This window comes from Alligator mississippiensis, chromosome 2, assembly GCF_030867095.1.
Source record: "Alligator mississippiensis isolate rAllMis1 chromosome 2, rAllMis1, whole genome shotgun sequence".
NCBI classification, from domain to species: domain Eukaryota; kingdom Metazoa; phylum Chordata; order Crocodylia; family Alligatoridae; genus Alligator; species Alligator mississippiensis.
The window spans coordinates 260,614,521-260,641,155 of record NC_081825.1 but is presented as its reverse complement, the minus strand read 5'-3'; the positions used below and the strand labels follow the sequence as shown (position 1 = coordinate 260,641,155).

Genomic DNA, 26,635 nt, shown 5'->3' with positions numbered 1-26,635 from the left:
GGAGCCCTTGCCCACGTGTGATTAATGGTGTAATTAGAACAAGCTACAAAGTTATTACACATTTTTTGTGGAATAACTTTGTAGCTTATTACTTATTTTATCACGCCATTAATTGGTTGAATGTGTAATCGGGTCACAACTTAAGGCATGATTACCTGGTTAATTATGCCGTAAGTCTAATATGTAGAGGGGGTCTGCATTACTGTTCATGAAGCACTTGGTTACTGTGGAGTGGAGCACCACGAAACAATTAATTTCCTCATAGGCTTTTCCCTCTGCAGAGAGAGATTTGAGTAGTGTACAGTAATTCGGGCCTGAGGCGACATGTTAAACAATGAGGCAAGAACACAGCCTTGAATAGCAGCTCAATAAATAGCGTCATCCACCCTGAATGAGGCCAGGGTCCTGTGGAGAAAAATACTGTGTAGCTGAACAGCATGTCCTAACATACACTATGCCAGAGGACTGAATGTAAATTCCACAGGCCAGGTTAATTCTGCCATATCCTAGCTTTAAGTACTGGATGTTGCAACCTTTTAACAATGTTCTTTAGCAGATTTTGATGTGCAGTGTGGGAAGTAAGTTGTGCGTAATTCTTTGTTCTGTGCTTATATGGAACAAAAATAACTCTGCATAATTACAGTGTTGGGCGTCTTTGAAGTTGCACAAATTACAGTGTTTTCTCTAATCCACAGCAAAACTGTAGTCAGGAAGAAAGTGTCTGTGACCTTTCCACCAGATTGACTCCCCTACCAAGGCTAAAACTCCCACATTTATTATTTGAAAGTAACACCTGGTAGAGTAGCATGTTGTACTTTGGCAGCATGCATAGCTGTGACCTATATCTGAGGGAAGACCGAGGTGGAGGGAGTGAAGGGTGTTGAGTAGAGGGACTAGGGGAAGAGATTGTGGGTGGAAAATGTAATCTCATCTTCAGCTTTGTCTTTTGCTGCCTGTTTGTCAATGAATTTCTTTTGGTTTCTGTATGTTTTTAGCAAAAGTCTCCCAAAGTTCAGCCCGGCCTCTCAGTGAAACCAATAGCCCCACTTAGTACAACTTCTCATAGAGAAACATTTGAAAAATGCCCAAATCTGTACTCGGGGAAATTAAACTCTTTCCCATGCTGATGGCTGTTACAACCACAGGCTTCATATTCTGTAGTGTCCTGGGGCCCATCCTTTAGCTGTTGAATAGTGCTTTGGGATCTGAGCTTGCATTGAATACGATTCTAGCCCAAATAGCTGTGAAGATAAACTTAAAAAATATAACATTAAAAACATGCAGTGGTGCCTTTGTGAGCCAATAGCTTGAACCAGTGGCTGTGCCCCATTTATCGTCTTGGTGTCAGCTGTGAAATCCCCAGAAATGCATTTAAATGGCAGCCTGGTTGACTCTTCAGATGGATGTTTCTGTTAAAATGACCAGCACTGAAAGTACTTACATCAGAGTCTCTGACTGTGTCTCATCCAGCTGCCAATACCTGTAGTGTTTTCCCCACAGCTTCTGTAACTTCAGGTCTGTCATGTTAGTGCAGAAATCTCTGGCCTATTGAAAACTGAAAACTATAGGGCAGTGTAAAATGAACTCAGTTCAGTATCTAAGCAAGTGTCTGGGAGCTCCAGGATGGAGCCATCCATTTAAAAAACCTCCATTTTTTTAATTTAAAGGCAGCTACTGCAGTTTCCAGTGTGCTGCCAAATCCAGAGATCTTGCCAAAAAATTGAGGTCCAGCTTATAGTAGAAGTGGATAGGGCTGGGTTCTACCTTCCCCAGGGTTTGCAGCCTGGGAGGCCCTTTCCCAGGTCACCCTGGTTTCAAGGTGTTTGCAATACAGACCCAACGGCTTCTGGTGCTCAACCCATTCCCAAAGCAGACTGAGTCTGGAGCACTTCTTTGCACCCTGACAGGTCTCTTCTCCCTTCGATATCACTAGGGCTCCCTGTTCCAGAAATCAATTGGACACATCTAGGGGGCAGCTGATAAGTTCCCTCAGCTGCTACCAGGTTAAAAGAGAGGTGGCAGCTGGCTGTTCCAGAGGGGAATACATGAGTTGAGCAGGGATCCCTCTGGAGGACCAAGTTTCTTTTCAAGATCTCTGCCTTGGTCCTCTTATGCCTTTTGTAGTTTGCCTGTGAGCCATCAGTGGGAGGTGCTGGTGTTGAGAGCTCCATGCCATATTATAAGCCAGATGCTCATTTACCAGAGTCCTTATGGAAAGGAGCAGAAGCTGAAGGTTGGGGGGGGGAGACGAGGTGGGGAGGAGAGGCGTGATGACAGGGCCAAACAGCTGCAGTCTTCTATGCTGATGGGACTTCCTGCTTTTTCTTTCAGTGTTGGATGAAGCCACCAGTGCCCTAACAGAAGAGGTGGAGCATGAGCTATACCGTACATGCATTCATTTGGGCATGACCCTGATCAGCGTGGGACATCGCACCAGCCTGGAAAAGGTGAGGCACATCCATTCCTCTCAGCCCTTGGGACAGCTGGCTCTTGGCCTACATGTGACTTGAGTCACAAAGGGCTGGTGGATTCATCTTTTGAGAGTGGAAGATCAGGGGGCTGTATAGTGAGGTGAGCACGTGAGACTTCTCTTCACCCTTTGAAACCATTGAGCTCATTTGTGCCTGCTCTTTGAATTGCAGTTTCACAGCTGGATCTTGAGACTCTGTGGAGGAGGAAGGTGGGAGCTAACAAAAAATGAGAGCACAAAGTGTTTCCTAGCCAACAAGGGATGCTGACAAAATGCCAAAGCTTCCAGTGGCTCCCTTCCTCAGGAGAAGCAGAAACAACTTGCCTTTCAGCAGATAACCTGCTTGGTAGGTGTGGAACTGCTGAGCTAGTGAGTCCTCACTAGGGAGGATGAAGGCTTTTGGAAATTCCCTGAAGGAGCCAGGGCTGAGTTTTCTGCTTTGTCCAAACTGCTTCTGGTGTGGAGCTCACAGGAGAGGAGACTACTGCCTCAAGTCTTCTCCTGCAACTGGATTCCCATATCTTGCTTGCCAGTGCGGGTAGGGAAGGAACCCAGTTTGTTTCCTTTGAGAGGAACAACTCAGGACCCTCACCCACTAGGTCCATGGTGACAAAGCAGATGGCAGTCTCTGATGCTGCATGGAGGCAGTTCACAGTACTTTCTGCTCTGGGCTGGCCCAAAGGGATCACAACCTTTGCTGGACCTCTTTATCTGGACCTGAGGAATGAGCTCTGTGCCAGATGTGGTTCCAGCCTCCCTTCCTGGATAGGCAGCTCTGTAGGGCAGGGCTCATTGTCACTGCTAAACCAGCAGTTGGTTATCCCAGTGGAAGCGTAAAGAAAACAACTATGCATTTTTCTTCACTACTGAAGCCATGTCACAAGTCAATTGAAATACTTTGTATTAAAATCTTAGTAGCCCAAGGGTTAAATGTGTCAGCATTTTATTAACCAGGCTAGGGAGGTGACAGAATAGCTCTGCTGTTCTGTCCTTGTATGGACACAGCTGTACAGCAGCTGGAAGAATAGAATGCAGTTGGAGGATCTGGGTATCGCCATCAGTCATGCATGAGTGTACTGGACTGGGGAGCTTTGCTGAAAAGGAAGCCTCCATCCCAAAACTAACCAATCTCTGCCCCCTTCATTAGCTACAGGCAGGGAATGTCTTTATAATAGCCTCATGTAAGGGCATCCCACCCTCAGCCCAGTGAGGAAGCACTTCCTGTCATTCTGCTATTGTGCCCATCTGGTCTTATGGAATCTACTTCTCAGATACATGTCTCCCTGTTTCCCTGCAGCAGCAATCCCTGCCACCCCAGATAGTGTCAGCTTCTCAGGGGGACTGTGGGTCTTCAGCAACCATGGGTGACAGGTGAAGCTGACTCGCTGGTGCTTGGTAACTGGCTTTTTCTGTGTCTGGTGCCAATTTGGTGGGAGTGAAGGGAAAGGAAACAGGGAGCCTGCTGATTGTGCTGCTGTTACTGGCCTTGCTCCCCTTGCAGGAGGCATTTATGCTCCTCAATGATCTTCTGCACAGCTTCATAGTCCTCTAAGGTGGTCAGGTCCCCAAGCTGGTGGGCCTTGTTCTCTACAATCTTCTTCAGCACACGACGCATAATCTTCCCTGAGCGGGTCTTGGGTAGCCTGCTCGTGATCTGGGATCAAAGGGAGTAGAGTAAGAGTCTGAAGCTGTAGCAACCAGGGTAGGAGTAGTGGGGAAGAGGCTTCAGCTGTGCTGTGCCAGGCCTGTAGGTATGTGGGAGGCAGGAGGTGCAGGGCCAGGCTTGCAGTCTGTTACCTGAACATACTCGGGGGCTGCATATTTTGCAATCTTCTTTGAAATCAGCTCTTGGAGATCAGCTGTCAGAGTCTCACGAGAGATATAAATGCCCTTTTTCAACACAAGGAACACATAAACCCCTGCCAAAAACAGATGACATTACTTATGTACCAAGTCATGCAGGGCTCAGACACCCTGAAGCTGATGTTTCACAGCCTGCAGCAACACATAAGCTGTGGATGCTGAGATGCAGCTGGGACTTCATTAAAGTTCATTACCACACCATCTCCATGACATGTGGCAGTAAAAAGCTGATGCTTTTCCAAAAGCACTGTGTTTCCCTGTTGGGGTATGTGGAATTGACATCCTGGAGGTACATCTTCTGTACTAGCCTAGGGCAGGTCCTTTGTACCCCAAGCTGTAGACACCTCTAAATACAAAGGACTGCCAGAGCCTTTGACCTTTCCTGCTCCATGCAGAATCTACTCAGTTGTGTCCCTTGTGTTGACTTCCATGCCCTCCCTATGGACTGGGCATCACTATAGGGGAAGACAGACAGAGGAACATGGGCCGTGCATGGTCTCCATGGCTCAAATTTAAACACCCAGCCAACCCGAGTATGAAGCCTCCAACCACAGTCCCCAGCAGCACACAATGGAAACTATGGTAGTAAGTGAGTGCCTCACCTTCTCCTTTGATGTTGTGAGGGTAGCCAATCACAGCTGATTCTGCCACTGCTGCGTGCTGATTCTGGAACAAAACAGGTCTGCATTTCACTTCAGCAACCTGGCAGGCTGGCTGCAGCTGTGCTGCTGGATACTAACAGCTGGCTATGCCAGGCAACGCAGAGAGAGAGAGGGGGAGGTACCAATGTGGCCCTTAGTCCCTCTTCCTATTCCTTTCTAACCATGGCAGTCTCTGACATCCCTTCCAGCTTTAAGCTTACTTCTAGGGGCCACCCCACATCCTGTTTCTTTTATCCCTGCTGCAGCAGCAAAGTCCAGTAATACTTTTGCTGACACCACTCTGGAGTTCTGCCTTACCCCAGAGAACAGTGAGGTCCTCTCTTCTCAAAGAGCCAGAGAGAAGCAGATTTCTGAGGGTCAGCTAACTTCTGTGCTTCTCTGAATCTCTCATGATTTGCCCATCTCCAGCATGAGCCCAGCCTTAACCCTTTTTCCTCCCGTGAATGATCAATCAAGGGTCTGGCCCAGGAGAACAGCTGAGTTGTGAGTAAGCCACGTACTAAGCCATTAGGAAAGTTGAACTCTGCACACTGCTCAGGGGGTAGTCTTTCACCAAGCCTGGAGAGGCTTCTGGCTGGAAAAGCTTACCCCTCTAGAGAAGGCAATAAGGTAACTGTCACATGCTCATGTGGTTGCCTCTGTGGTAGGAGGAGTCCTAATAGGTGTCAGGAGCCATGGCTACACATTGTCGTTGCCACCTCAGTGAGCTTGGGTAGAATCAGAGCGGGACTGCTTTATGCAGCAGACCATGCTTTTCATCCCACCTCCCACAGCTGTCACTACATGGCTTCCCTCTGAAGAAAACTCAGGCACCCCTAGAATAAGACTAGAGCAGGTGTGGGTAATTATTTTGGGCAAAGGGCCGCTTACTGAGTTCTGGCCAGCCAATGAGGGCCGCATAACAGGCAGCCAGGGGCAGATAAATACTAATTTTCTAAATTTTTAGGGGCCCAGTGGGCCGGATAGAATGACCTGGTGGGCCACATCTGGCCCGTGGGCCACATTTTTCCCACCCCTGTGCTAGAGTCTGTATTTTCATGGCTTTTCTCTAACTGTTATTCATGCTGCTTCCTTAGGAGGTTCCCCTCGTCGTCTCTTCCTCTTGCCTACACATCAGAGGTCAGACAGCTGGCATTGCCCCCTGCCCAAGCCTCTTACCACAGCATCCTCCACCTCTGCTGTGCCCAGCCTGTGCCCGCTGATGTTTATGACATCATCCAGTCGTCCTGTCAGTTGATAGTATCCTTCACTGGTACGATAGACGCCATCACCAGTAAAGAAAAATCCTGTGGCAGTCAGAAACATGAACCCTTTCGAAATCACATGCCTCTGACTTTGCAAATTACTGTGCAAGTTGCACTCTTATCTCATACCCCTACAGTCTGTAGCATAGTGTCAGCACTGCTCCTGATCAGCACTCCCCTTGTGTACTCTGCTTCCTAGCCTGGGTGCTCCCTACCCCCAGTAAACCTCATGACTTCCCCCTCATCCACCCAGCAATACATCACTTTCCATTATCACCCTAATTCCAGAATACATTGCTTGGCCTTCCCCTTCTCCACCCCAAATCTGGGATAGTTGTCATAGTGCAACTGTTTTGGGTTCAGTCCTTTTTATTACTTCATTTTCTAATACCCACGCTCCCTTGAGCTTCTCCCATTGCCTCCAGGTGAGGCACTAAACACAGAATGACAGAAGTACCAGGAGGCCCCAGCTGAGCATAGGGGCCCACTGTGATGGGCACTGCGCAAACTTAGCAAGAGTCCCCAAGCCAAAAAGCTTATGTTCCAGAGGAAAAGTAGTAAAGGAAACACAGTCTGCATTTTACACAAGGGGAATAGATGTCTAGGGATATGACAGATTTATCTAAGGTGTTGTGACTACAGTAGAGCTGGGAATTGAACCCTGGTCTCATGGTCTGTTCCAGTGCAGCTATATTTTTTTCCATGTGCTTTGAACATTGCTCAGTGCAGGGATCCGCTTTGCTTCTCCTTTCCCTACAAGTTGTTACCTGGATAAGGAGTCAGGTATGTCTCCAAAAATCTCTTGTGGTCATTGTAAATAGTCCGTGCCATTCCTGGCCAGGCCTGAGAGATGCAGAGGGCTCCAGATACATCGTTCTCTGTTAGGACGTTGCCCTAGAAAACATTACCCTTAGGAACAGCTGTGGACAAAGACAACCTGTCCTCTTAGTCATGGGTCTGGTTTTACTGAATCTGCCCAACAACAACCTCCTAACAGGGAGAGATGTGCAGAGCAAAGGGAGACAGTCTCCTGGAGCTCACCAACAGTGAGGTTACCTCCCTCTACAGTCTCCTTTCAGCATTCTGCCATCCAACTGCTTAGCAGTGAGGATTAATCTGTTCTCCCTGATAGAAGAAATGGGTGCCTGGCCTAGTCTGTTCCGCTCCTCTTCTCCAGGCCTGCTTCCTTTAATTTGCCTTAGGCTCCCATCAGCCTCCTCTGGACACAAGCAGCTCAATTTAGGCACAACTATTAGCACTTTCATTCAAGCACAGCTTCTCTTCAGTGACTGAGGGGCTGGAAGCCACCAGTTCAGAATATCCCAAAGCAGTGTTTGTGAGGAATACCTCCTCACTCCTCCAGCCTCAGCCCCTCCCAGGATGGGGCACCATAGAGAGCAGTGCAGAAACACAGGCTGCACTACAAGGGGTAGCTACCAGCTCATCTAAATACAGATCTTCTTTCTGGAGCAGCTGTAATGAATGGACAGGATTTAGAGGGAGTGAAAGTTGCAGATCCTCTACATTCACCTGGATGGGGCAGCTTGAGAACATTGACTAAGATAACGTATGCATCGTACCTTGTCATCCAGAAGACAGGGGCTGATACCAAAGAATGGTCGCATGGCCAGACCTGGGCGGATCTCATCTCCAGGGTCGGAGGGACGGGGAGAGATACAGATGCCTCCTGTTTCTGAAGTAAATTCAATCATAACACCCATGAAACTGGAGCACAGTGAAAGCCACATCAAGATACTGATAAATTCACTTTGTTCCTAAGCCTCACCCTGGCTAGGGTTGCATGATAGTGCCAAAGGATGACTTTCCCACATCTACGCTTGCTGTAAGGCAGGCCCTCTGCTGGCTGTAGATTAGGGGTCTGCAATTGACCCATAAACCAGAACCAGCCTGTAAAAAGGCCTGATCCAGTCCACAAAGGTTCAAGCTGGCAGTGCCATAGCAAGGGTGGGGGCAAGTGGAGCAACTGCCCCGGGCACCAACAGGCACTGCTCAGCCGGGGTGAGGTGTGGGACGGAGCTGTGAGCAGCTCATTTCGGGGGGGACATGACTGGGAAGGGTGCCTCCCACCGCCGTGTGCACTCCTGGGCAAGCATGGGGGGCAGGGTATGCCCCCCAGATCTGTGCGGGGCAAGGGCAGGATGCTGCTGTGAGCTTTGCCCCAAACACCAAACTTCACTGCTACAGCACTGTAGACTGGTATGAGGGATTGGTGGCATAGTGCTGCACCATGCTGCCAATCTCTTCCACAGCTCTCTCCTCCACAGCACAGCCTGCTTCACCACTGCATCTGTGCTTAACCCTGCTGCAAAGAGGATGGAGACCAGCAGTGAGGTAAGTGAAGGCAGCTGGTCATTCAGGGGCAGGGGTAGGGGCAGAGTCTTGTGGCTTGCCGTAGGGGCTGAATCACAAAGTATAGCCCCTGCTGGCAGAAGGTTACCAACCCCTGCTGTAGATAATTAGATGGAGTGTCCTGCTCATCTTGGGCTTCTCCAACCTAGTTTTAAATAATGCAGCTTAATTTATTTGTCCATCTTGTGATGGGGCCCAGAGGCTTCTTGTGCTGGGCATTCTCTTTAAGGGGCCAAACACATCTACGGTGATGTATAATGAGAATCATCGCAGCTACTGCAGAGTAGTACACAAGAATTATTTGTAAGACAGGGTAATGACTTGGGAGTTGTAAAGGTGCTGGTAATGGGAAGAAAGGGATCTCCTTTGTTTCTTACCAGTTTGCCACCATGTGTCAACTACTGGGCAGCGTGCTTCTCCAACCACATTGAAATACCACTCCCATGCTTCTGTGTTAATGGGTTCTCCTACTGCAAAGGGAAAGGCAGATAAATATCATGGAATGGATAATTCAGAAGTACAGCATCTCAGGGACTGGCTGCTGTCTTAGACTCCGGGAGGGAAGGGACAGATGACTACCAGTTATGGAAGTCCCTCCCTCCAGCCCTGTGTATCCTCTGATGCGCTGTCTTCATTGAGATCATGGATCTGAGCCAAGTTATAGTCCTGGTCATATACGGTCTCTCACCAAGCAGTTTTGACCCCATAATATGGTGATGTTGCCCTAATGCAGCATATCTACATCTTGGAGTGGTGGCCTTTCCATCCTCAGCCATCATCCCAGCACCAACCTGAGCCCAAGATCTTGAGGGAAGATCTGTCATATTTCTTGACCCACTTGTCCCCATATCTCAGCAGCAGGCGAATCGCTGTGGGTGCCCCGTAGAACTGGTTAATTTGTAGCCTCTCCACTGTTTCCCAGTAACGTCCTGGAATGGGAAACTGGACCAATTACCTCTAGACCTGGCTCCTCCAGCTCCATTTCAACACAGTCCTGGTTTTCATGTCCTTTCAGGACTCAGACAAATTGTCTCAGCTAGGCTGGCCCAGCTCAGGGATATAATTGAAGCACTCTATCTAGCTCACTGTCTCTGCTGTGGAATGAGTTCAGCCAGCACCACAGACAAAGGTGACTCCTCATATATGTGCTCCACAAGAGCCTGCTCCAAAGGAGGGAAGAATTGGCTCTGCTCCTTGCCAACACCCTTCCTCAGGAAAGCTATTGAATTGGCCTCCCCCTGCACTGCCTGTCCTCTGAGCTTTAAGAGAAACTCAGTCTGTGTTCCTGCTACATGCTGTTCCATTAACAAACCCTACTAATGATATGATGGGAGAACCCCTGCTCCCTGGGCTGAGATGGGAATTAATTTCATGACTCTTCTGCACCCATGTGCTGCATGGAAGTCAAGATCACCACCCTACTCAGAGGGTTCAGTGCAAGGTACTTTGAAAGTTTTTATAATGTATAGTTTGTCCCAGTCCCTGTAGGACAGCTGCTACGTGTTTCTGAAGACAGGATCACCCTCATTTCCCCAGATCCACCACCTCCTCTTAGCTAGTTGTCCTGCTCCATGCCCTTAGCTCCTGAGCCTCCTTAGTACTCACCAGGGTCAGGGTACAAAGGCGTGCTCTCAAAGAGGACGGTTGTACCTCCATTGCAGAGAGGGCCATACACCACATAACTGTGCCCTGTGATCCAACCAATGTCTGCGACGCAGCCAAACACATCCCCATCATGGTAATCAAACACATACTGCACACAAGAGAACAGACAGCAAGGGCTGTATCCTTGAAAGAATCCCCCTCCCCCCTGCAGAGGGTGATAGCTCTGATTAAAGTGTCCTCATACCCCATCACTGTCAACTATCACCCTGTTTCCTCTCTGCTACACCCATCTGTCACAGCCTGGGTCTGTTTAGGTTGTATCTTATGTCTCTGGAAGCACCTGCACAAGGGAGGTTGGGTCCTGACCAGGGTCTGGCTGTCGCTGTTCTGAGGAAAGGCATCTGCATAGATTCAGACAAGGCCATTCCTGTTAATTCTGCAGTGTCAAAGCTAAAGGAAGCTTAGCTGGAGGAAAAGTTCATTGGCAGGAACAATTTGAACCACTTCTACATACTGCTGGGTTATAACGCAACTAGACTACTCCAGAAAAAGACATGAGCTCAGCAAAAACATCTGGTCTTTGTGCAACAACCGTATTAAATAAGGAGCTAGATCAGCTATATAATAAATGACACTGGCCCTTTTGTAGTGACATTCTATGGATCAGCTACGTAGTCCTGGACAGAGAACTATTGGCAGTGCTCATCCCATCTCATCCAGCGCAGGGCTGGAGAAGAGCCAGAGAAGAGGGATTATTAGGGAACTAGAGAAATTTTCATAAGAAGGGGAGACTGGGGCTATTTAGTGCAAAGGAGATGAGATGTGAGGTGGTGCAGCCAAATAATGAGGGTCTAGGGCCTCACTGAGGTTCATCCCTCTCAAAATAAAAGAACAAGCGGATAGTCAATGGACGTGCAAGGCAGGTCATTTAAAATAAATGCAAGGCAGTTCTTTGAGGTAAGTGTTAGCACACCAAAGGAACTCAGCCCATGGAGCCCCAGCCCCTTATAGAGAGCTGTCCTGCTCTCTGAACAGTCACTCTCCAGGTTCCTTTGTTTTTCACTGACTTCTGTAGTCAATTTTCTCACTTCAGCATCTTAAAACCAAGCTACTGTTTCTTTCCCACTGCCAACTCTACAAACTCTCTTATGGGCTCTGTGTGTGAATGGTCTTGTAATCAAAATCCTGCCCCTGCCCCTGCCCCTGCCCTGTGAGCCAAGACAGGCTCCAGCTCCCTCTCCTGCTGCTGTGCTGTCTCTGCAGGGGAAAACACACCTGTCCACAACAGAAGCCTGGCTCTGCACGCTCGCTAGGACCCAGAGTACAGGAGATTTTTTTCATGTACTCCCTTTTCTTCCCATAAGGGCCTTTGATACCAGGCTGAAGTGGCAGGAGAGGCAGAATATCCATACACCCACCAGCTTGCAGAGCTAGTCTTCCAGTGAAATATCTATTTTTCTTGGGTTTGGTACCTGCTCCTTCATTTCCCCATTGCTCCATGCCAAAAAAGCTCCTCAGTGTAAATCTTTTGGAAGCCCATTCTGGCTGTTGCTCCGCAATCTGCCATTTCTAACCATACTTTAAAAAACGATGTGCTCCATTTGCCTTCAAGGCCAGAGTGGCAGTGCTCCAGCTCATGTGAAGAGCCTGGCTGTCAGGAGGGTGACAAATGAGAAAGTCTCCAGCATGTACCCAATGGAAACTCTCCCTCCTTAGTCTCTTGTTTAAATTAAGATAATTAGGTCAGCACCAGACTGCTGAACCCAGCTGAAGAAAACAAACAGTGATTACTTCTAGCTCTGGGTTATGTCTTCCAGAGGTAAGTAGAGCTCAAATGGACATTTTGGAATTGGATGGTGTTGCCTGCTCCCCACATGCTTGCTTAGGAGGAGTAGCCCCTGCTTTCAGCTTCTGCTCTCAGGAGCCGACTCCTCCATCCCCTACCCTTTCTTGGGAAAGTTGGCAGCCAGTGCTTCTGTCTCAGAAACTTAAGCATGGTACAACCTGGCTAATAACAATTAGCTCCCAGTATCATCCCCAGTTTTCTGGGGGTTTGTCCAGGGCCTCCCTAGTGACCTGAATAAAATGTCAGATAAAAAACACTAATGAACATGCTAGACTACACTGATAATAGAAATAATGAAGAAGACAACTCTCTGTCAACATCTGCATTTGAAATGTTATCAGAATCCAGGAAAGATGGGTGAATATTTGGAATATGTTAAATTCATCTAAGTGTTCCACTATGTTTTTATAATGTATTCTTCGCCATGTATCTAAAAAGCAGTAATATGGTGGTCTTTATCTGAGGTCACCTTTTCTGAAAGATACTTTGTTCCATTTGGGTGGCAACCCCCAATCTTAAATGCTTTATAAGCTACCACCAGGAACAGAACTTTCACCCTTGAACACCTTTCTCTCTCTGTAAGTATGCCCTTATTCCCCCTCTAGGCCTGTAAGCAGATCACTGACTGAACTGGGACAGAGCATATGCACAGAAGGAAAAGGCAGGGGCTGTTTCCCCTGTCTCCTCACACAGATGGAGGTGACTTGATGTTGTAACAATGCTTTCTTTTGCTGGGGAGTAATGCACTGCCTGATCTGACGGTCTCCGAATACAGCGGGGAAAAGACAGAGCCACAAACAACTAAATATAGTAGTCATATTGATGTTGACATCTGCTCCTTCCCACCCTCAAACCTTGTGCTGTTTGTCATTATTTGGGCCATGTGGCGCACAGAACATCCCCTCCCCCAGGTTTCTGCCTTTGCAGCACAACTGGGCACCAGCTCTGCTCGAGAACATGCCCTGCTACCTGGACTCAGATCTGTTCTGGTCCTAGTGGTGGCACTGACCTTTAGCCACATTGCCCAGAGATTCTTCTCTAGCTCAAGTAGCTTAATTCCTGTGGTTGGCATGGCAGGTTGGTAGTCCTAATCAACCTGCTGTCTATGTGCATGAGGAAACTGATAACCCCACCATGCATGACTGGGCCCTCATTACCATCTTGGCTGGGATGGTTTAGTCATACTGGATTAGATGACCTTGTGAGATCCCTTCCAGCCATAATTTTCTAGGATCCTACCTTATGTGTGAGGGCAGCGTAGAGCAAGTAGCCTGCCTGAGAATGGACCAGCCCCTTGGGTTTGCCAGTACTGCCTGAGGTGTAAAGAAGAAATAGCAAGTCTTCACTGTCCATGGCAACAGGCTCACAGCACACGTCCTCTTTCATTATTTCCTGTGACAGAAAGCAGAGAAACTCTCATTCTGGGGTCTCCTCACAGCCCCCAGATTTACTTCCATTCTCCCCATACCTGTTCTTACCTTGCATAAGTCATTTACTGAGGTCAAAATGCAGGTTGGAAAGCTTTATACATCTTAAAGCCATGATTCTCAGCCAAGGTGCTGCTGCTCCCTGGGGTGCCATGACATCCTTTAAAGGGTGCTGGGAGATGGTGATATGCAATACTAGCACTGTTTGATGTGCAAACACCTACACTTACACACAATTCACAGGATAAACCCAGAGATTTCAAATAGGAATGCAGAGTGTCAGGAACATGCTGACCTGCTATGGTCCGCGTTCTCTGCAACACAATTCCCCAAGTAAAAACTAAGAGCTGGCATTTTCTGAGGGGCGCCCTGAATTTAAAACATCTTGAGAAGCTGGATTCCTTCAAGTCAGCCGGCCCTGACAATCTTCACCCCAGGGTACTCAAGGAGCTGGCGAGCATCATAGCCCAGCCTATAGCGCGGATCTTTGAAAACTCTTGGCGCTCTGGTATAGTGCCCGAAGACTGGAAGAAGGCCAATGTGGTGCCTATCTTCAAGAAAGGGAGGAAAGTGGATCCGGCTAACTATAGGCCCATCAGCCTGACTTCTATCCCGGGGAAGATCTTAGAAAAGTTTATTAAAGAGGCCATCCTTAATGGACTGGCCAACGCTAACATCTTAAGGGATAGCCAGCACGGGTTTGTTGCGGGTAGGTCTTGCTTGACCAATCTCATTTCCTTCTATGACCAGGTGACCTATCACCTGGACAAGGGAGAAGAGATTGATGTCATATATCTTGACTTCAAAAAAGCCTTTGACCTGGTTTCTCATAATCACCTCTTAGAGAAACTGGCCAATTGTCGCCTTGGGTCCTCCACGATCCACTGGCTGGAAAACTGGCTCAGGGGTCGGACCCAGAGGGTAGTAATTGATGGAAGTCACTCATCGTGGTGTCCTGTGACCAGTGGTGTCCCCCAAGGTTCTGTCCTTGGACCCATACTGTTCAACATCTTCATTAATGATGTGGACACTGGAGTCAGAAGCGGACTGGTCAAGTTCGCTGATGACACCAAACTTTAGGGAAAAGCATCCACACCAGAAGACAGGCGGGTGATCCAGGCTGACCTGGACAGGCTCAGCAAGCGGGCGGACGAGAATCTGATGGTGTTCAACGCCGATAAATGCAAGGTTCTCCACCTTGGGAAGAAAAACCCGCAGCATCCTTATAGGCTCGGCAGTGCTATGTTGGCCAACACTATGCAAGAAAGAGACTTGGGGGTCATCACTGACCACAAGATGAACATGAGCCTGCAGTGTGATGCTGCGGCTAGTAAAGCGACCAAAACGCTGGCTTGCATCCATGGATGCTTCTCAAGCAAATCCCGGGACATCATTCTCCCCTTGTACTCGGCCTTGGTGAGGCCGCAGCTGGAGTACTGCGTCCAGTTTTGGGCTCCACAATTCAAAAAGGATGTGGAGAAGCTTGAGAGAGTCCAGAGAAGAGCCACGCACATGATCAGAGGTCAGGGAAGCAGACCCTACGATGACAGGCTGAGAGCCCTGGGGCTCTTTAGCCTGGAAAAGCGCAGGCTCAGGGGTGATCTGATAGCCACCTGTAAGTTTATCAGGGGTGACCACCAGTATCTGGGGGAACGTTTGTTCACCAGAGTGCCCCAAGGGATGACGACTAGGTCGAATGGTCATAAACTACTACAAGACCGTTTCAGGCTGGACATAAGGAAGAATTTCTTTACTGTCCGAGCCCCCAAGGTCTGGAACAGCCTGCCACCGGAGGTGGTTCAAGCGCCCACATTGAACACCTTCAAGAGCAAACTGAATGCTCATCTTGCTGGGATCCTATGAACCCGGCTGACTTCCTGCCCTTTGGGCAGGGGGCTGAACTCGATGATCTTCCAGGGTCCCTTCCAGCCCTAATGTCTATGAAATCTATGAGATTTGGGTCAAACTGGTTTATGAGACTTCTATCCCAGACCCCTTCCTGGTTCAAGATCAATCACAATCCCCCAGCATCCCAACATGCTTTCCAGCCCTAGGCTGGGCTGGGCTATTTACTCTAGCAGAGAAGGGTTTGGGTGGTAGCCAGGCAAATCCTGGCTGGGGTCTGGGACCAGGGAGGAGAGCAAACTTCCCTTTCCCAAGTACAGAGCAGAGTTGCCCTGCTAAAAACTTACTACTGGCTGTGACTGTGGCCTACAAATCCCAAAGGCACCTGGAAGCAGGAAGAGGAAGTGATGAGCAACTTTGAAGAATCCTGCTGCTGTGATTCCAGACTGCAACTCTCACAGACTTCAGGGGCAATAGGAAGAGGAAGTGAATGCACAGCCCATGCTGGCTATGTGCTTCAGTGCCCCCCTTGGCTTCTTCTGGCTTAAGCCACTGCAGGTATGAGACTGCATTTTCTGAATCAAAAGTGAATGTTTGTCTAGTTGTTTCCCAGCTTAATTTCTGTATTTTAGACTAACCTGCAAAGACTGAATCAATTTAGCCTCATACTTTTTGACTGTTTATACTTAAACAACCTCAACTTGTACTTAAACCACTGAATTCCCTGCTACTCTTTGTTCAGTAAGGCTTACCTTCTCTATAGTCATACCACTCTAGAAAGAAGAGACACCCTGAAAATTTAGTATTAAATGGCACTCCAGTGTCCCACCCTTTGATTACTAATTCACTCATGTTAGGTTAGGTGTATTCTATTTCCTGGTAACGTGATGATTTTTTTTGTTCTGAAGTGCTGGTACCACACACTCCCTCTGGTTGAGCTATTTCCGACACAGGCATCATAACCCACTATAAAGGCCTAATTAACCATTCTGCTAATGCACTACTCAAAATAAAATCCAGTTCCTTTTTCCCAGGGCTGCAGTGTCTCTGCAGACTAAGCAACAGGAAGAAGCGGTAATCACTTTAGCTTGGTCCTTAGTCAGCAGCTCTGACCCTGAACCCAACCACGGAAAAGCTCTACTAAGTAAGAAGAGGCTATTTGCACACAGTTAGTTCTCTGACCATCACAGAATTCTTTTGAAACACTTTTTAGCTCAGCTCTGGTTAGAACATAATGGAAGTAATAGAAATGTTATGACATAATTACACCCCAGCAGAAAGAATCAGCACTGAGGTTGACCATTACTTGATGCTGAGAGACTATTTAGCTGGTACTCTGAAGGCAGGGGAGATTTGTATCCAAAGGTTAAATATATAGGAGGGTGTGTGTGTGTGTGTGTGTGTACCTTATAGACTAGCTAAGTAGTCTATAAGGTACAAATAGATCTAGCACAAGTTTTCATGAGCTAAAACTCATTTCATCAGAGCCTGTGAAAGAACTGCAGAAAGTGTAAGAAGGAGAGAGAAGATACAAAAGACAAGGAAGGGTGGGGAGGGAGAAGGATGCAGTGCTGGGAGAAGCAAACAAGCAAGCAGTAAACCTATAGGAACAAAGGAGTCACAAGATAAGACGAATAATAAGATAAGAATCCTGTAGTCCCTGATTAAACCGTACTTAACACAACACAGTCTGGGGGTGATTTCTTGTTCTCCAATTTCCTGGTCAAATCTGTTTTCAAAAGTTTGCTGTCTGAGAACTGCCATACTTAGGTCAGTGATGGAGTGTCCAGGGGGATAAAGTATTCTGCCAGTGGATGCTGCCTATGATGGAGTTAGAGCACCCATGTTTCCCCAACCACATCACTGCCTATACTCTGCATAGCACTGATATTCTAATTGGAGTCAGCAGATGTGTTTGTGGCCCCCCACCTGGGGGGGCAGAGGTGCTGCAGGTCAGGCAAGGCACCTGAGCAAAGCCATGTTTATGGGGAGCTCAGAGGTGGTCTAGCAGGGGAAGCTACAGCACAGGAGTGAGGTGCATGGCAAGAGCTATGTGGGAAGCCCAGACCAGAATGGCAGTGAGTGCTTCAGAACTGGCCTTACAGACTAAATATACTTGATCTCACTTGATTTTAGAACCTAAACAGTCTTGGGAGTAACTACTGCTTGGGTGGGAGACTGCCTAGAAGCTCAGGTGCCATAGGCAGCCCTTGAGTTTTGATACTTCCACAGGCCAAAGTAGCTAGACTGACTGGCCAGAGATACCTAGGTTGGGCCCATCTCCAAACCTGGGAGACCAACAACAGTAGCAGCTTCACAGCAGGATTCTGGTGCCGGAGCAGAGTTTTCAAGACCTTGCCTATACTCCCACAGGCTCTCATTAGTACTGCCACCACAACAGCACACAGAACTATCACTGCACAAAGCATTCCTTGCATTCATGATCCTTTCCAGAGAGCAGAGTAATAGCTCTTGGGACAGGTCTTTGCCTGAGCAATAACCTTTAGATCATTCATGCCAGACCCTAATGCATGTTTTTACCACAGAACAACATCCCTAATTCATCCCAGTATAGAACAAGGTTCTGACTCCGACATGATCCCATAGGCTAGAGATAGACATTACCCATAAACCGATTTAAGTGATCAGAAACTGGTTTAAGCCTGTAACAGAACAGACTTTCAGTACACATAAACCAGTTTGAAAATGCCTGAAACTAGTTTGAGATAAACCTGGTTGAATGTAGTATCAGACTTACCTGATCTGAGTCAAACCAGTTTATGCAATGTCTGTCCCAGACCCCTTCCTGGTTTAACTTCAACCAGAGTCCCCTGGCATCCCAGATGCTGTACAGCTCTGGGCTGGGCTCTCTGCTCCACAGCAGAGCTGGCCCCTCCCCTCTGCTCCCTTGCTGGAGCTCTGGCAGAGATTGCAGGCACAGCAACGTCTCCCTAGCTTCCATTTGCTCCCTACTCTCCCACCACCCTCAAGCAGGGATACCCCCTTCCCCTCTCTAGCATGTGGTATGCTAGCTAATGCTGAGAGATGTCTGTGTAAGGCAGACAGGACAGTGTCTGCTTAGGGCTTTTTGAAGCTAATTAACAGGTCAGCTGGTAATGTCCCTCCCTTCCTTCCTTGGAAAAAATTGTTTAAGAGCTTGAACTAATGAGAGAGGCTTTTGTTTTCTTGATGGGGTGCTAAATGCTGTGTTACTCCCTGCTGGCTCCCTTGCAGCAGGGGTGGGGGTGGGGACCCTCCCTAATCAGAGCGTCTTGCTGGGGCCTGACCGTGTCCCCCTCAGCTCAGCAGTGCTGAAGGGAAGGGTGGGCTGCTCTAGCATTCCCCCCCCCAGGTTCTAACCTGAGCCACTGCAGGCATGTGCCTGCATTTCTTCAGTCCAGAGGGGATGTCTTTCCGGTTACAAACCGGTTCAGCCTAGGCAGGTTAGACTAACCTGCAAAGATTGAATCAATTCAGGTTCAGGCTTTTTGAATGCCTGCCCCTAGCCATAGCGTACACGTCCTTCCTGGGAGGAGAGGGAGGAATATACTAGTAGCTCCATAGAACATCTCACCTCATCCAGCGGCACATCCAGGTCTGACATGGGAACCTTTTGCTCGGTCCTCATGGAAACCAGAACTCGTTTCACCTTCGGGCACCATTTCACAGCCTGGTCCACTGTCTGCTTCAGCTCAGTAACCCGACCCCCTCGGAGCCCCTGATTTACTGTGATCACTGTCTCTGATTGAGCTGGAGAGGACAAAAAGGAGAAAACTAATAGCAGTGCTGCCAGGCCTTCTCTTCTGCCCAGCTGAAGGTGCTCTCTCGCCATGTGTCATTCTCACCATGTCTCTATCACTTTGATGCCATGGCCTAAATCCTTCCCTGCTCCACTTTCATTTTTCTTTCTCCAACCCCCTCCCCCCCCCCGGGCCCAAACTGCTCTTTTTTTTCACGACCTCACTTTAAACAAGAGCAGTGACATTCTCCCTCTTTCAGGAATGTTTGCAGCAAGGTAACATACAACCCTAGGCGTGGCAGGATTTCACTTCCTGGCTTCCATTCCTGAGGCAGAGAACACACCCCCACCAAAAGAAGACCCCAGATACTCCTCCTTTAACAATTCTGGGTTTGATGCAGCCAGGCCCAGAGCCCACTGACTGAAAAGAGGCTTCTGGTGGGCCCTCTAGTGCATGCCCTTGCTTTAGGGAGGATCTAGTCCTCTCCTCCCACCTCTGAAGTAAGGCAGGACTCCTCTATCATCCCTGATGGGTGGGTGTCTTGCCATGAAAAGGTCAGCTATTGAGAAGGATTCTGGCAGTCTTGGGCAACAAGTGCTATTGCTGAACTCTGCTTAGGGCTAGGGAGCTTCTGCAAGTATAGATGCTGAATGTCCCCTGCTGCTCCTTCCATGTCTATCCACACCAACTAGCAGTCATGAATGAGCTCTGTGAGGCTTTGCAGACTGTTCCTCAATTAGCTTCCTAACCACTGTTTTTATTTTCTAAACCAGCTTTTCTGGTGAGGTGGCTCTGAAGCTACAGCTTGGAGGTGAGTTTACAAGTTCTCTGAGTGAGCACATGATTCAGCCCTAAATCCCCAACCTGACCCCTCGGCAAGGAGTTGGCCAAGGACAGCCTCAGTGCCTGGGAACTTTGTGTACAGTCACTGTAAGCCTCATTGGTCAAACAGGAATCACTATTGTTCCCAAAGAGGAAAAGATGAAAGGACATGTCCTGCCTAAAAGGCAACTCTTACCATCCTGGATTCTGTCAGCTAGAGCCTCAGCGCTGAATCCAGCAAATACCAACATGTGTATGGCTCCTATCCGGGCACATGCAAGCATGCTTGCCACAGCCAGAGGGCATGGGGGCATGTAGATAGTGACCCGGTCACCTTTCTTCACTCCCTGCCGTTTCAAGGTGTTTCCCAATCGGCATGTCAACTCCAGTAGTTCCCTGTCCAAAGAAATCACTTTGTAATTGGAGGTGAATTGCAACGGCTAGCAGGAACATCCCTATTATCCCACCTTAGAGCTGGAAATGAACGGCTGAGGTTCCCTTACATCCTAATCTTCCTCTAGATCAGTTCCTAATGGGAAGAACTGTGAACATGCCAATCCAGACAGTTCATTGAGAAGCAGAAGAGGTGGCACCCATTAAAAGACCAACATAACTAATTTCCAGCTAACTGAGAGTGTGGATAGTTAAGCCAGAGCTTCCTTATTGGACAACTATTCCATCATGGGGTGTCTGATACCTTCTTCTTGTCCAATGTCAAAGACTGGACACTGGACTAGATGGAGCACTGGGAACATTACGTTATTGCTGGGATATGCATATGTGGAACATGGGGCATGGGGAAGCCCTCCTGGTTCTACCTCTGCTGCAGCCTGAGGGCTTGCTGTGCTTACACAAAAATGCCGCTATGCTGTTAACTGCTGTCACTTCCTGCCTGCCCAAAGGAGGCTGGGGCTGGTCACTGCAAGAAAGTTGTCCCAGATCTGGGATTCCCCTCCATCAGTCCTGCAAGGCTGCAACACAACTACTGCTGATTTTCTGAGTGCTGTCACATGCTCACAGTACTTGGGAATCACTGTGCCTTTGTCACCTGCCACAAGTGAGCTGAGTGCAACCAGATTCCTCTACTGCATGCACCTCACACACACACACACTCTCTCTCTCTCTCTCTCTACTGACCGGTATGTAATCTGGACCTCTTTCCCAGGTTCATCTTTCTCCCAGATCAGGGCCACTTTGTTCGGAGCTCTGTGGACATGTCGATCCAAACAATTCACTGAAACAGAATATTGACCAGGATCACCTGTTTATAGGGTCTTCCACCTCACTGACCCATGTAAGGCCAGCGCTGGTACCTCTGTTCTCTGATTACAATTTGGTCTCAGGGAGTGGGGGGCACTGCCTGCTACTTAGTTTGGTATTCTTCTGGTCCTATCCCACATCACTGCTGGACCAATCTTCAGATCATAGACACTATCCCAGCCCCATGCCCACACCTTTAACCTCTCCAGGTTCATGTCCATCACCCTCACAAACAGCTCAGCCACACTGTCCATCAATATGTTTCTGAACAGAAACTACTACCAACTGAACAGAACTAAACAGAAAGTGATAGTGATGCTCTCCACTTTTTTTCATAAGAAATGTTTAAAGTGCCTCATAAATATTAACTCAGTAATTCTTACAGGAGTTCTGTGTGGCAAAGAAGAGATCCACAGTTATCGCTTCACCTACCACTAGAAAGTACCTGCCTCTGTAGTGGGCTGAGGCAGCTGTGTAACAACACTCCATAGGAGATGTTTAGGACAGGAAATGACCATCTCTGGAGGGAATAGAGAGAAGAAGAATGCAGTCACCTGAGATGGGACAGAACCAGGGCAATGAGTCCCAGGGAATTTTGCAGACTCCAAGTGGTGAAGACTTTTGAAGTAGTCTCCCAAAGCAAGCTTCTCTGACTGAAGTAACCCTCCCTTCCTCAGTGCTGCTACTATTTGCAATTTTATAGGGAGCCTCAGCTACATTTGATGTTTTTCTTTAATACCACAGCTCTTGAAGCCCAGAGATCATGTGGGAATCTCCACTTTCATTATAAAGAAAGTTTCTAGCTCTCAAAGTTGTAAAGAAAAGGTTGAAAATGTGAACTGTAAAGCCTCAAACCCAGAGGGCAAATAAAAAGATCCCTAAGTTATGCTTCCTGAGTATTTAGAGTTGGCAATGCTGCTATTTAGCAGTGTGAAGAAGCACTCAGCAATAACGAATCAGAGGGAATCAGTTACTGAGTCATAATGCCACTAGCACTTAAATTTTCTTAGGTGGCTCTCAGGAAAGGGTACTAATCAGACCCAATGATGATTAGCTTGTGAGTGCAGAAAACCCCCCAGTGCATGACCATCCAACTGCAGTTGCTCAATCATTACTAGATATATGCTCATCCCCATCAAGCCAATCACATTCTTACACACCTACTACAAATCTTACACAGCCAATCAGAACACATTCCCAAAAGCTAAGCTTGTAGCTGGATCTAAAGGGATGTTCTTCATTCCTCACAATTTACCAGAATGTGCTTTATCTAGTCCCAGTTTCTTCCTAGTGAAAGCATTTCACTGAAGGCACCTCTGAACAGGCCATGGATTTACTTGCAATGAGGACTTGGAGAAAACCCAACAGGAAAACTCAGGACTCAGTGGGAAGTGCTATTACCCACTTACATTCTTTTCCCTTACTCTCCCCCAGCTGCTTGGGTGCTGGTTGTCAAACTCTTCCTCCCCCTGTTTAGGATTTCTGTGCATACAATTAGCTTCATCCAAGAAAGGGTCAACAACCAGGAATCTAATACTGCCATAAAGTGCTCCCTAGCTACTGGGTAAAGGGAGGAGTCTATGTTTTCAGTCCCAGAAACAAACTCACAGCATTTCAGAGACAGTGAAAAGGATCCACCCTAAGAGGCAGGGATCAGGCAGATTCCCCAGCAAGCCAGAGGACAGAGAGGGGGTTATGGCTTCCAACTTACCTGCTACATTCAATTGTCCTCCCAGGAACCAGGCAACCCGGCCCTGCTCTAGGTTACAGTCCTGGACAGAGTGAAAGGGGCTGATCCATGTGAGTCGGTTCCGTCCTAGTGTCCCCCAGAATGTATCCACTTGCTCCACTGACATCCTGTAAAGGCCCTGGTGGTTCCTTGATCCAGGAAAGGAAACAGCTTCTGGCATATATGCTGTCAGGGGCCCACTGCTCCAGGCTCGGACTATGCTGGACAAAAAGGGGCCTCTAGTGGTCTGAGAACAGACTTTTAGACAGCAACGCCTGGGCAGCAGCCAGGCCATGATTCGAGTGCAGAAGAGCTTCACAGCTAGAAGTGGTCTTCAGGAACTTCTACTTCTCCTTTGTGCATAAGGCACAAGCTAGGACCTGTTGTTTTGCCCCTGAGGGGGCAGGAGTTGCTGTGTTAGCTGTGCCCCTCTCTGACCATCAAATTACAAACTTACACTCAGCCAGAGAGCTCCAGAGGTGGTCCCTTGCCTCCTCACACAGTCTTTCTTCTCTCCCAAATATGAGCAAAAGAAATCCAATCCCTTTTAAGGGAGGGGAAAGGGGTGGGCTATAGAAATAACTGACTGGAATAACCTTCATGCTAATCTGAGTCCCGACAGCGGCTCCTGAACTGGAGCCAACCTTGGCTGGTGCCTGCATGCCCAGCCACAGACGATTCAGACTGGCCTGTGTCACTGCACAAATGCTCCCCTTGCCCCAACATTAATTGACCTTGTACGCTCAGAAGTTGAACAAAGCCCTGTTCACCCTGCGGACTGATCGTATCCATTCATGCCCCATGCCTGTTTGCTCCACTTGGATTCTTCTTCCAATCTCAAAACTGTTCTGGCTTTTCTACTTGGAACAATACCCCTTCTCTTTTCTTCCAGACAGTTTTCCTCACCTTTCTCAACAGCCTCTTTAAAATGTTCTTTCATAAAGTTTTCCAGTCACTAAAGGAAGGAGCTGACAGGAAATCTTTGCTGACTAGAGTTTGCACCTTTGATTGGTCATCCAAGGCAGCATGGGTCTAATCTGGTGGTCTATCTAAGTGTCCTGGGGCAAGGACCTTCTTCTTTCTTTTCACTGCTATTTATGCCTTACCACATAACTGAGATGTATACGGTGATTGCATCAGAGATTACATGGTTTGAGTTATTGGCATTGTCACTTCTTTCAAAGGGGAGAGCTATCAGTAATGCAAGACCAGGGAAGCTGTTCCAGGACTTGGGAAAAAGAAGCAGAGGCATGGGTTAGTGGAGCATCTAGACAGGGAGCAGGATCAGACACAGGAGCAAAAATGTCCTGTGAGGGCATTTAAAAGTGTCTTTGTACCAGGAAAACCAAAGTGAGGTGACTTGCAGAATGGAAGGGATGGTAGGAGACAGAGGAAAGAGAAACCTGAGGTGTGGAGCAGCTGGGAATATCTGGAGTAGGCGTCAGAGATATTGGGAAGGAAGAACCATTTTCTTCTCTCTAGGTGTAAATGAAATTCTGCAGTCTGGGCTATGCAGGAGGTCAGACAGGATGATCTCATGGTCCCTTCTGGCCTTAAATCTATGAAACGGGGAGAGGACAAATATGGTCCTGAGGGTGCTGGGAGCACAGAAGAGTCAGAGCAAATGAGAAGGAACATCTGTCTGTTCAGTACCACACATACTGGCAACAACCCATACCCCTATGGTAAAGAGGACTGCTCCAGAGCAGCAAGGCCCCAAACCATCTTTCTTAGTACTTCCTGTAATTTGGGCTGAAGCTTCCCCAACACCTCTCAAGGATGCATCCAGGAAGCAGTGATCAGCAGCAATAGCTAGAACAATGAAAGGGCGGGGGGGGGGGGCAGGATCACAGTTACTTGTCCAAAGCTCTGTTGATATTAGCAATTTATGCTGGAGAAGTGATTATGAGGGGAGGGAGGAAGGGATGGAGTGAGGTGGAAGAAGCAGGCTGGAAGGCACAGGGTGCAAGGACAGAGCTGGAGAAAGGTAGTAGCTGGGTATAGGCTGCCCAAATGAAGACAGTGTTGGGCCCCAAGCAGGAATACCAAATACAGACAGGTTAAAGCCAGAGCATGGGGAAATGTGAGAAGGGGAATCTGTGTCTGAAAGGGGAGGTGAAAGAGGGCAGAGGGGCAGGCCTCCAGAGGAGGGACAATATTGCTCAACCATGATAGGCAGCACTGTCTGCTGTGCCTGCCTCCTTTGGGGCACCTCCCAGGTTCTACTGTCTTGAAGAGATACAACAATGATAGTAACTGCTATGGTTCTGTGCTGAGGCAGTGCAGGGAAAAAAGCTGAGGCACTAGAGGAAGAAGGACTGCAAAAGTCAGGAAGATGAGCAATCTACTCATAGGAGCCAGGGTTAGTTATTCTTCATAAGAGCAACAGTGACCTCCAGTGGCTTCTTTGGGTCACAGCATGGGAATATTTCCTGCCTGGTTACATTCAGAAGAGCACAGGCTCCATGCCTGGGAAGAAGTGGTCTGAAGAATGTCTCCCGGCTCCTGGGAGTGCTCTCAGATACAGCCAATGCCTCCATCCATACGGCTGAAAGAACATGCCAACATGCATAAGTAAAAAATCATGTCAGACCCACTCCCCCAAGACAGATTTTTATGAGATCTGTTCTTTGGTTTATTTGCTGGCTTTTGCACTCTGTGCCCAGCCCCCCGTGTGTGTGTGTGGGGGGAGGGAATGCCCTGCTTTTCCCCACACCACAGGGTTCTAGCTCTTTTGATGTCCCCAGTCCTCCATCTACCCACCCTCCACGAGCTACTAAGCCCCTGCCCAGCCATATCATTTTTCCCCACCAACCTCTACAGTCATTCTTTCTTTCCATTCCCTGGCCCCCACCCCCTACATCAATTTTGCCTTTCAGGTCTTTCTGCCAGAGGGATCAGGTAGCAGCTATATCTGAAGAGGCACAGGAAGAACAGCTACAGTGATGTCCCTTTTTTCCACTTACCCAGGTGGGGATGCAGCTCCAGGGGTTTTTCATTCCCACCCCCATCAAGCCTGGAGTTGCCAGAAAGGAGGGAGAAGGAGAGGGAGCAGTGACCTATTTTCAGTCCCAGAGGAAGGACTAGAGATGCCTTGTATCACTAGGCTCCTTTCTTCCCCTCCCATGAGACTGGTATCAGCTACTCCCTCTTCTACCTCAAACCTCTCCTGCCGGCAGAACTTCTGGCATTCGGGGAAGGGGAGGAGCTAAAAATGTTTGTTGCCATATGCCACATCTCCACTAGGGGGCTCTGCGACCATAATTCTGTGGGCACAGCTCTGCCAGCAGCAGCCCTGTAAGATAGGCAAACTCTTGCTCTCCTCATTTTAGGTTGGCAATCCCTTCTTGACACAGCAGCCTCTGCCTGTGCACCAATGTGCGAGAGAGAGAAAGTGCTCAGATCATCCCACCTTTCCCAGCTGAAGGCCTCTGTTTCCATGTGGGCTGTTTATAGCTGTATTTAAGGGTACCATATGTTTTTCCCCCAAGTCTAATGAGTTCAGTTTTGGGTGCCAGATAGAATCCAAAGTTCCAAACTCTATGAAGAAGGCAAAGAGTTTCCTCATTATCTACTTTTACATGCAAGATGCATAGCTGCAGGTTAATTAAGATGTGATCACAGGCTAATTTCTAAGGGAAGAAGGAATCTCCCTTGATTACTTTGGAAGCAGTCGGTTATCATACTGTGTCTTTAGTGAGAACCATACAGACTAAGGTTTATAATTCCCTATGAAGTTAGAAATACCCATC

The 26,635-nt window shown here is 48.2% G+C and overlaps 2 protein-coding genes across 16 annotated transcripts in view; one reads left to right on the top strand and one right to left on the bottom strand.

The window, feature by feature from the left end:
- Positions 1–3,395, top strand: part of ABCD4 (ATP binding cassette subfamily D member 4) — a 30,878-nt gene extending 27,483 nt beyond the window's left edge. For all 10 annotated transcript variants that reach the window (XM_059723083.1, XM_019488709.2, XM_019488706.2 and 7 more), the window contains 2 exons: positions 2,332–2,447; positions 2,643–3,395. In XM_059723083.1, coding sequence (XP_059579066.1) covers positions 2,332–2,447; positions 2,643–2,738 — 212 coding nt within the window. In that variant the 3' untranslated portion in view covers positions 2,739–3,395. The remainder of the gene's footprint in view (positions 1–2,331; positions 2,448–2,642) is intronic.
- Position 3,396: 1 nt separating this feature from the next.
- LOC102576041 (acetyl-coenzyme A synthetase 2-like, mitochondrial) lies at positions 3,397–26,040 on the bottom strand. 6 transcript variants are annotated; one of them, XM_006268382.4, is made up of 15 exons: positions 25,850–26,036; positions 22,866–25,431; positions 21,032–21,128; positions 20,091–20,290; positions 18,907–19,082; positions 13,300–13,452; positions 10,215–10,362; positions 9,401–9,538; positions 8,987–9,079; positions 7,820–7,932; positions 7,007–7,133; positions 6,154–6,281; positions 4,936–4,999; positions 4,268–4,389; positions 3,397–4,124 (listed from the first exon to the last, which is right to left on the bottom strand). In XM_006268382.4, the coding sequence occupies exons 2-15, from the start codon at positions 23,176–23,178 to the stop codon at positions 3,948–3,950; spliced, it is 2,049 nt and encodes a 682-aa protein (XP_006268444.2). In that variant the 5' UTR covers positions 23,179–25,431; positions 25,850–26,036; the 3' UTR covers positions 3,397–3,947. The 6 variants fall into 6 exon arrangements, 5 of the variants coding, with proteins under 5 accessions (XP_006268444.2, XP_014466761.1, XP_059579064.1 ...); XR_001374023.3 differs by having other exon boundaries at positions 4,037–4,124; positions 4,936–5,015; positions 25,850–26,040; XM_014611275.3 differs by lacking the exon at positions 9,401–9,538 and having other exon boundaries at positions 25,850–26,035.
- Positions 26,041–26,635: the final 595 nt, after the last annotated feature.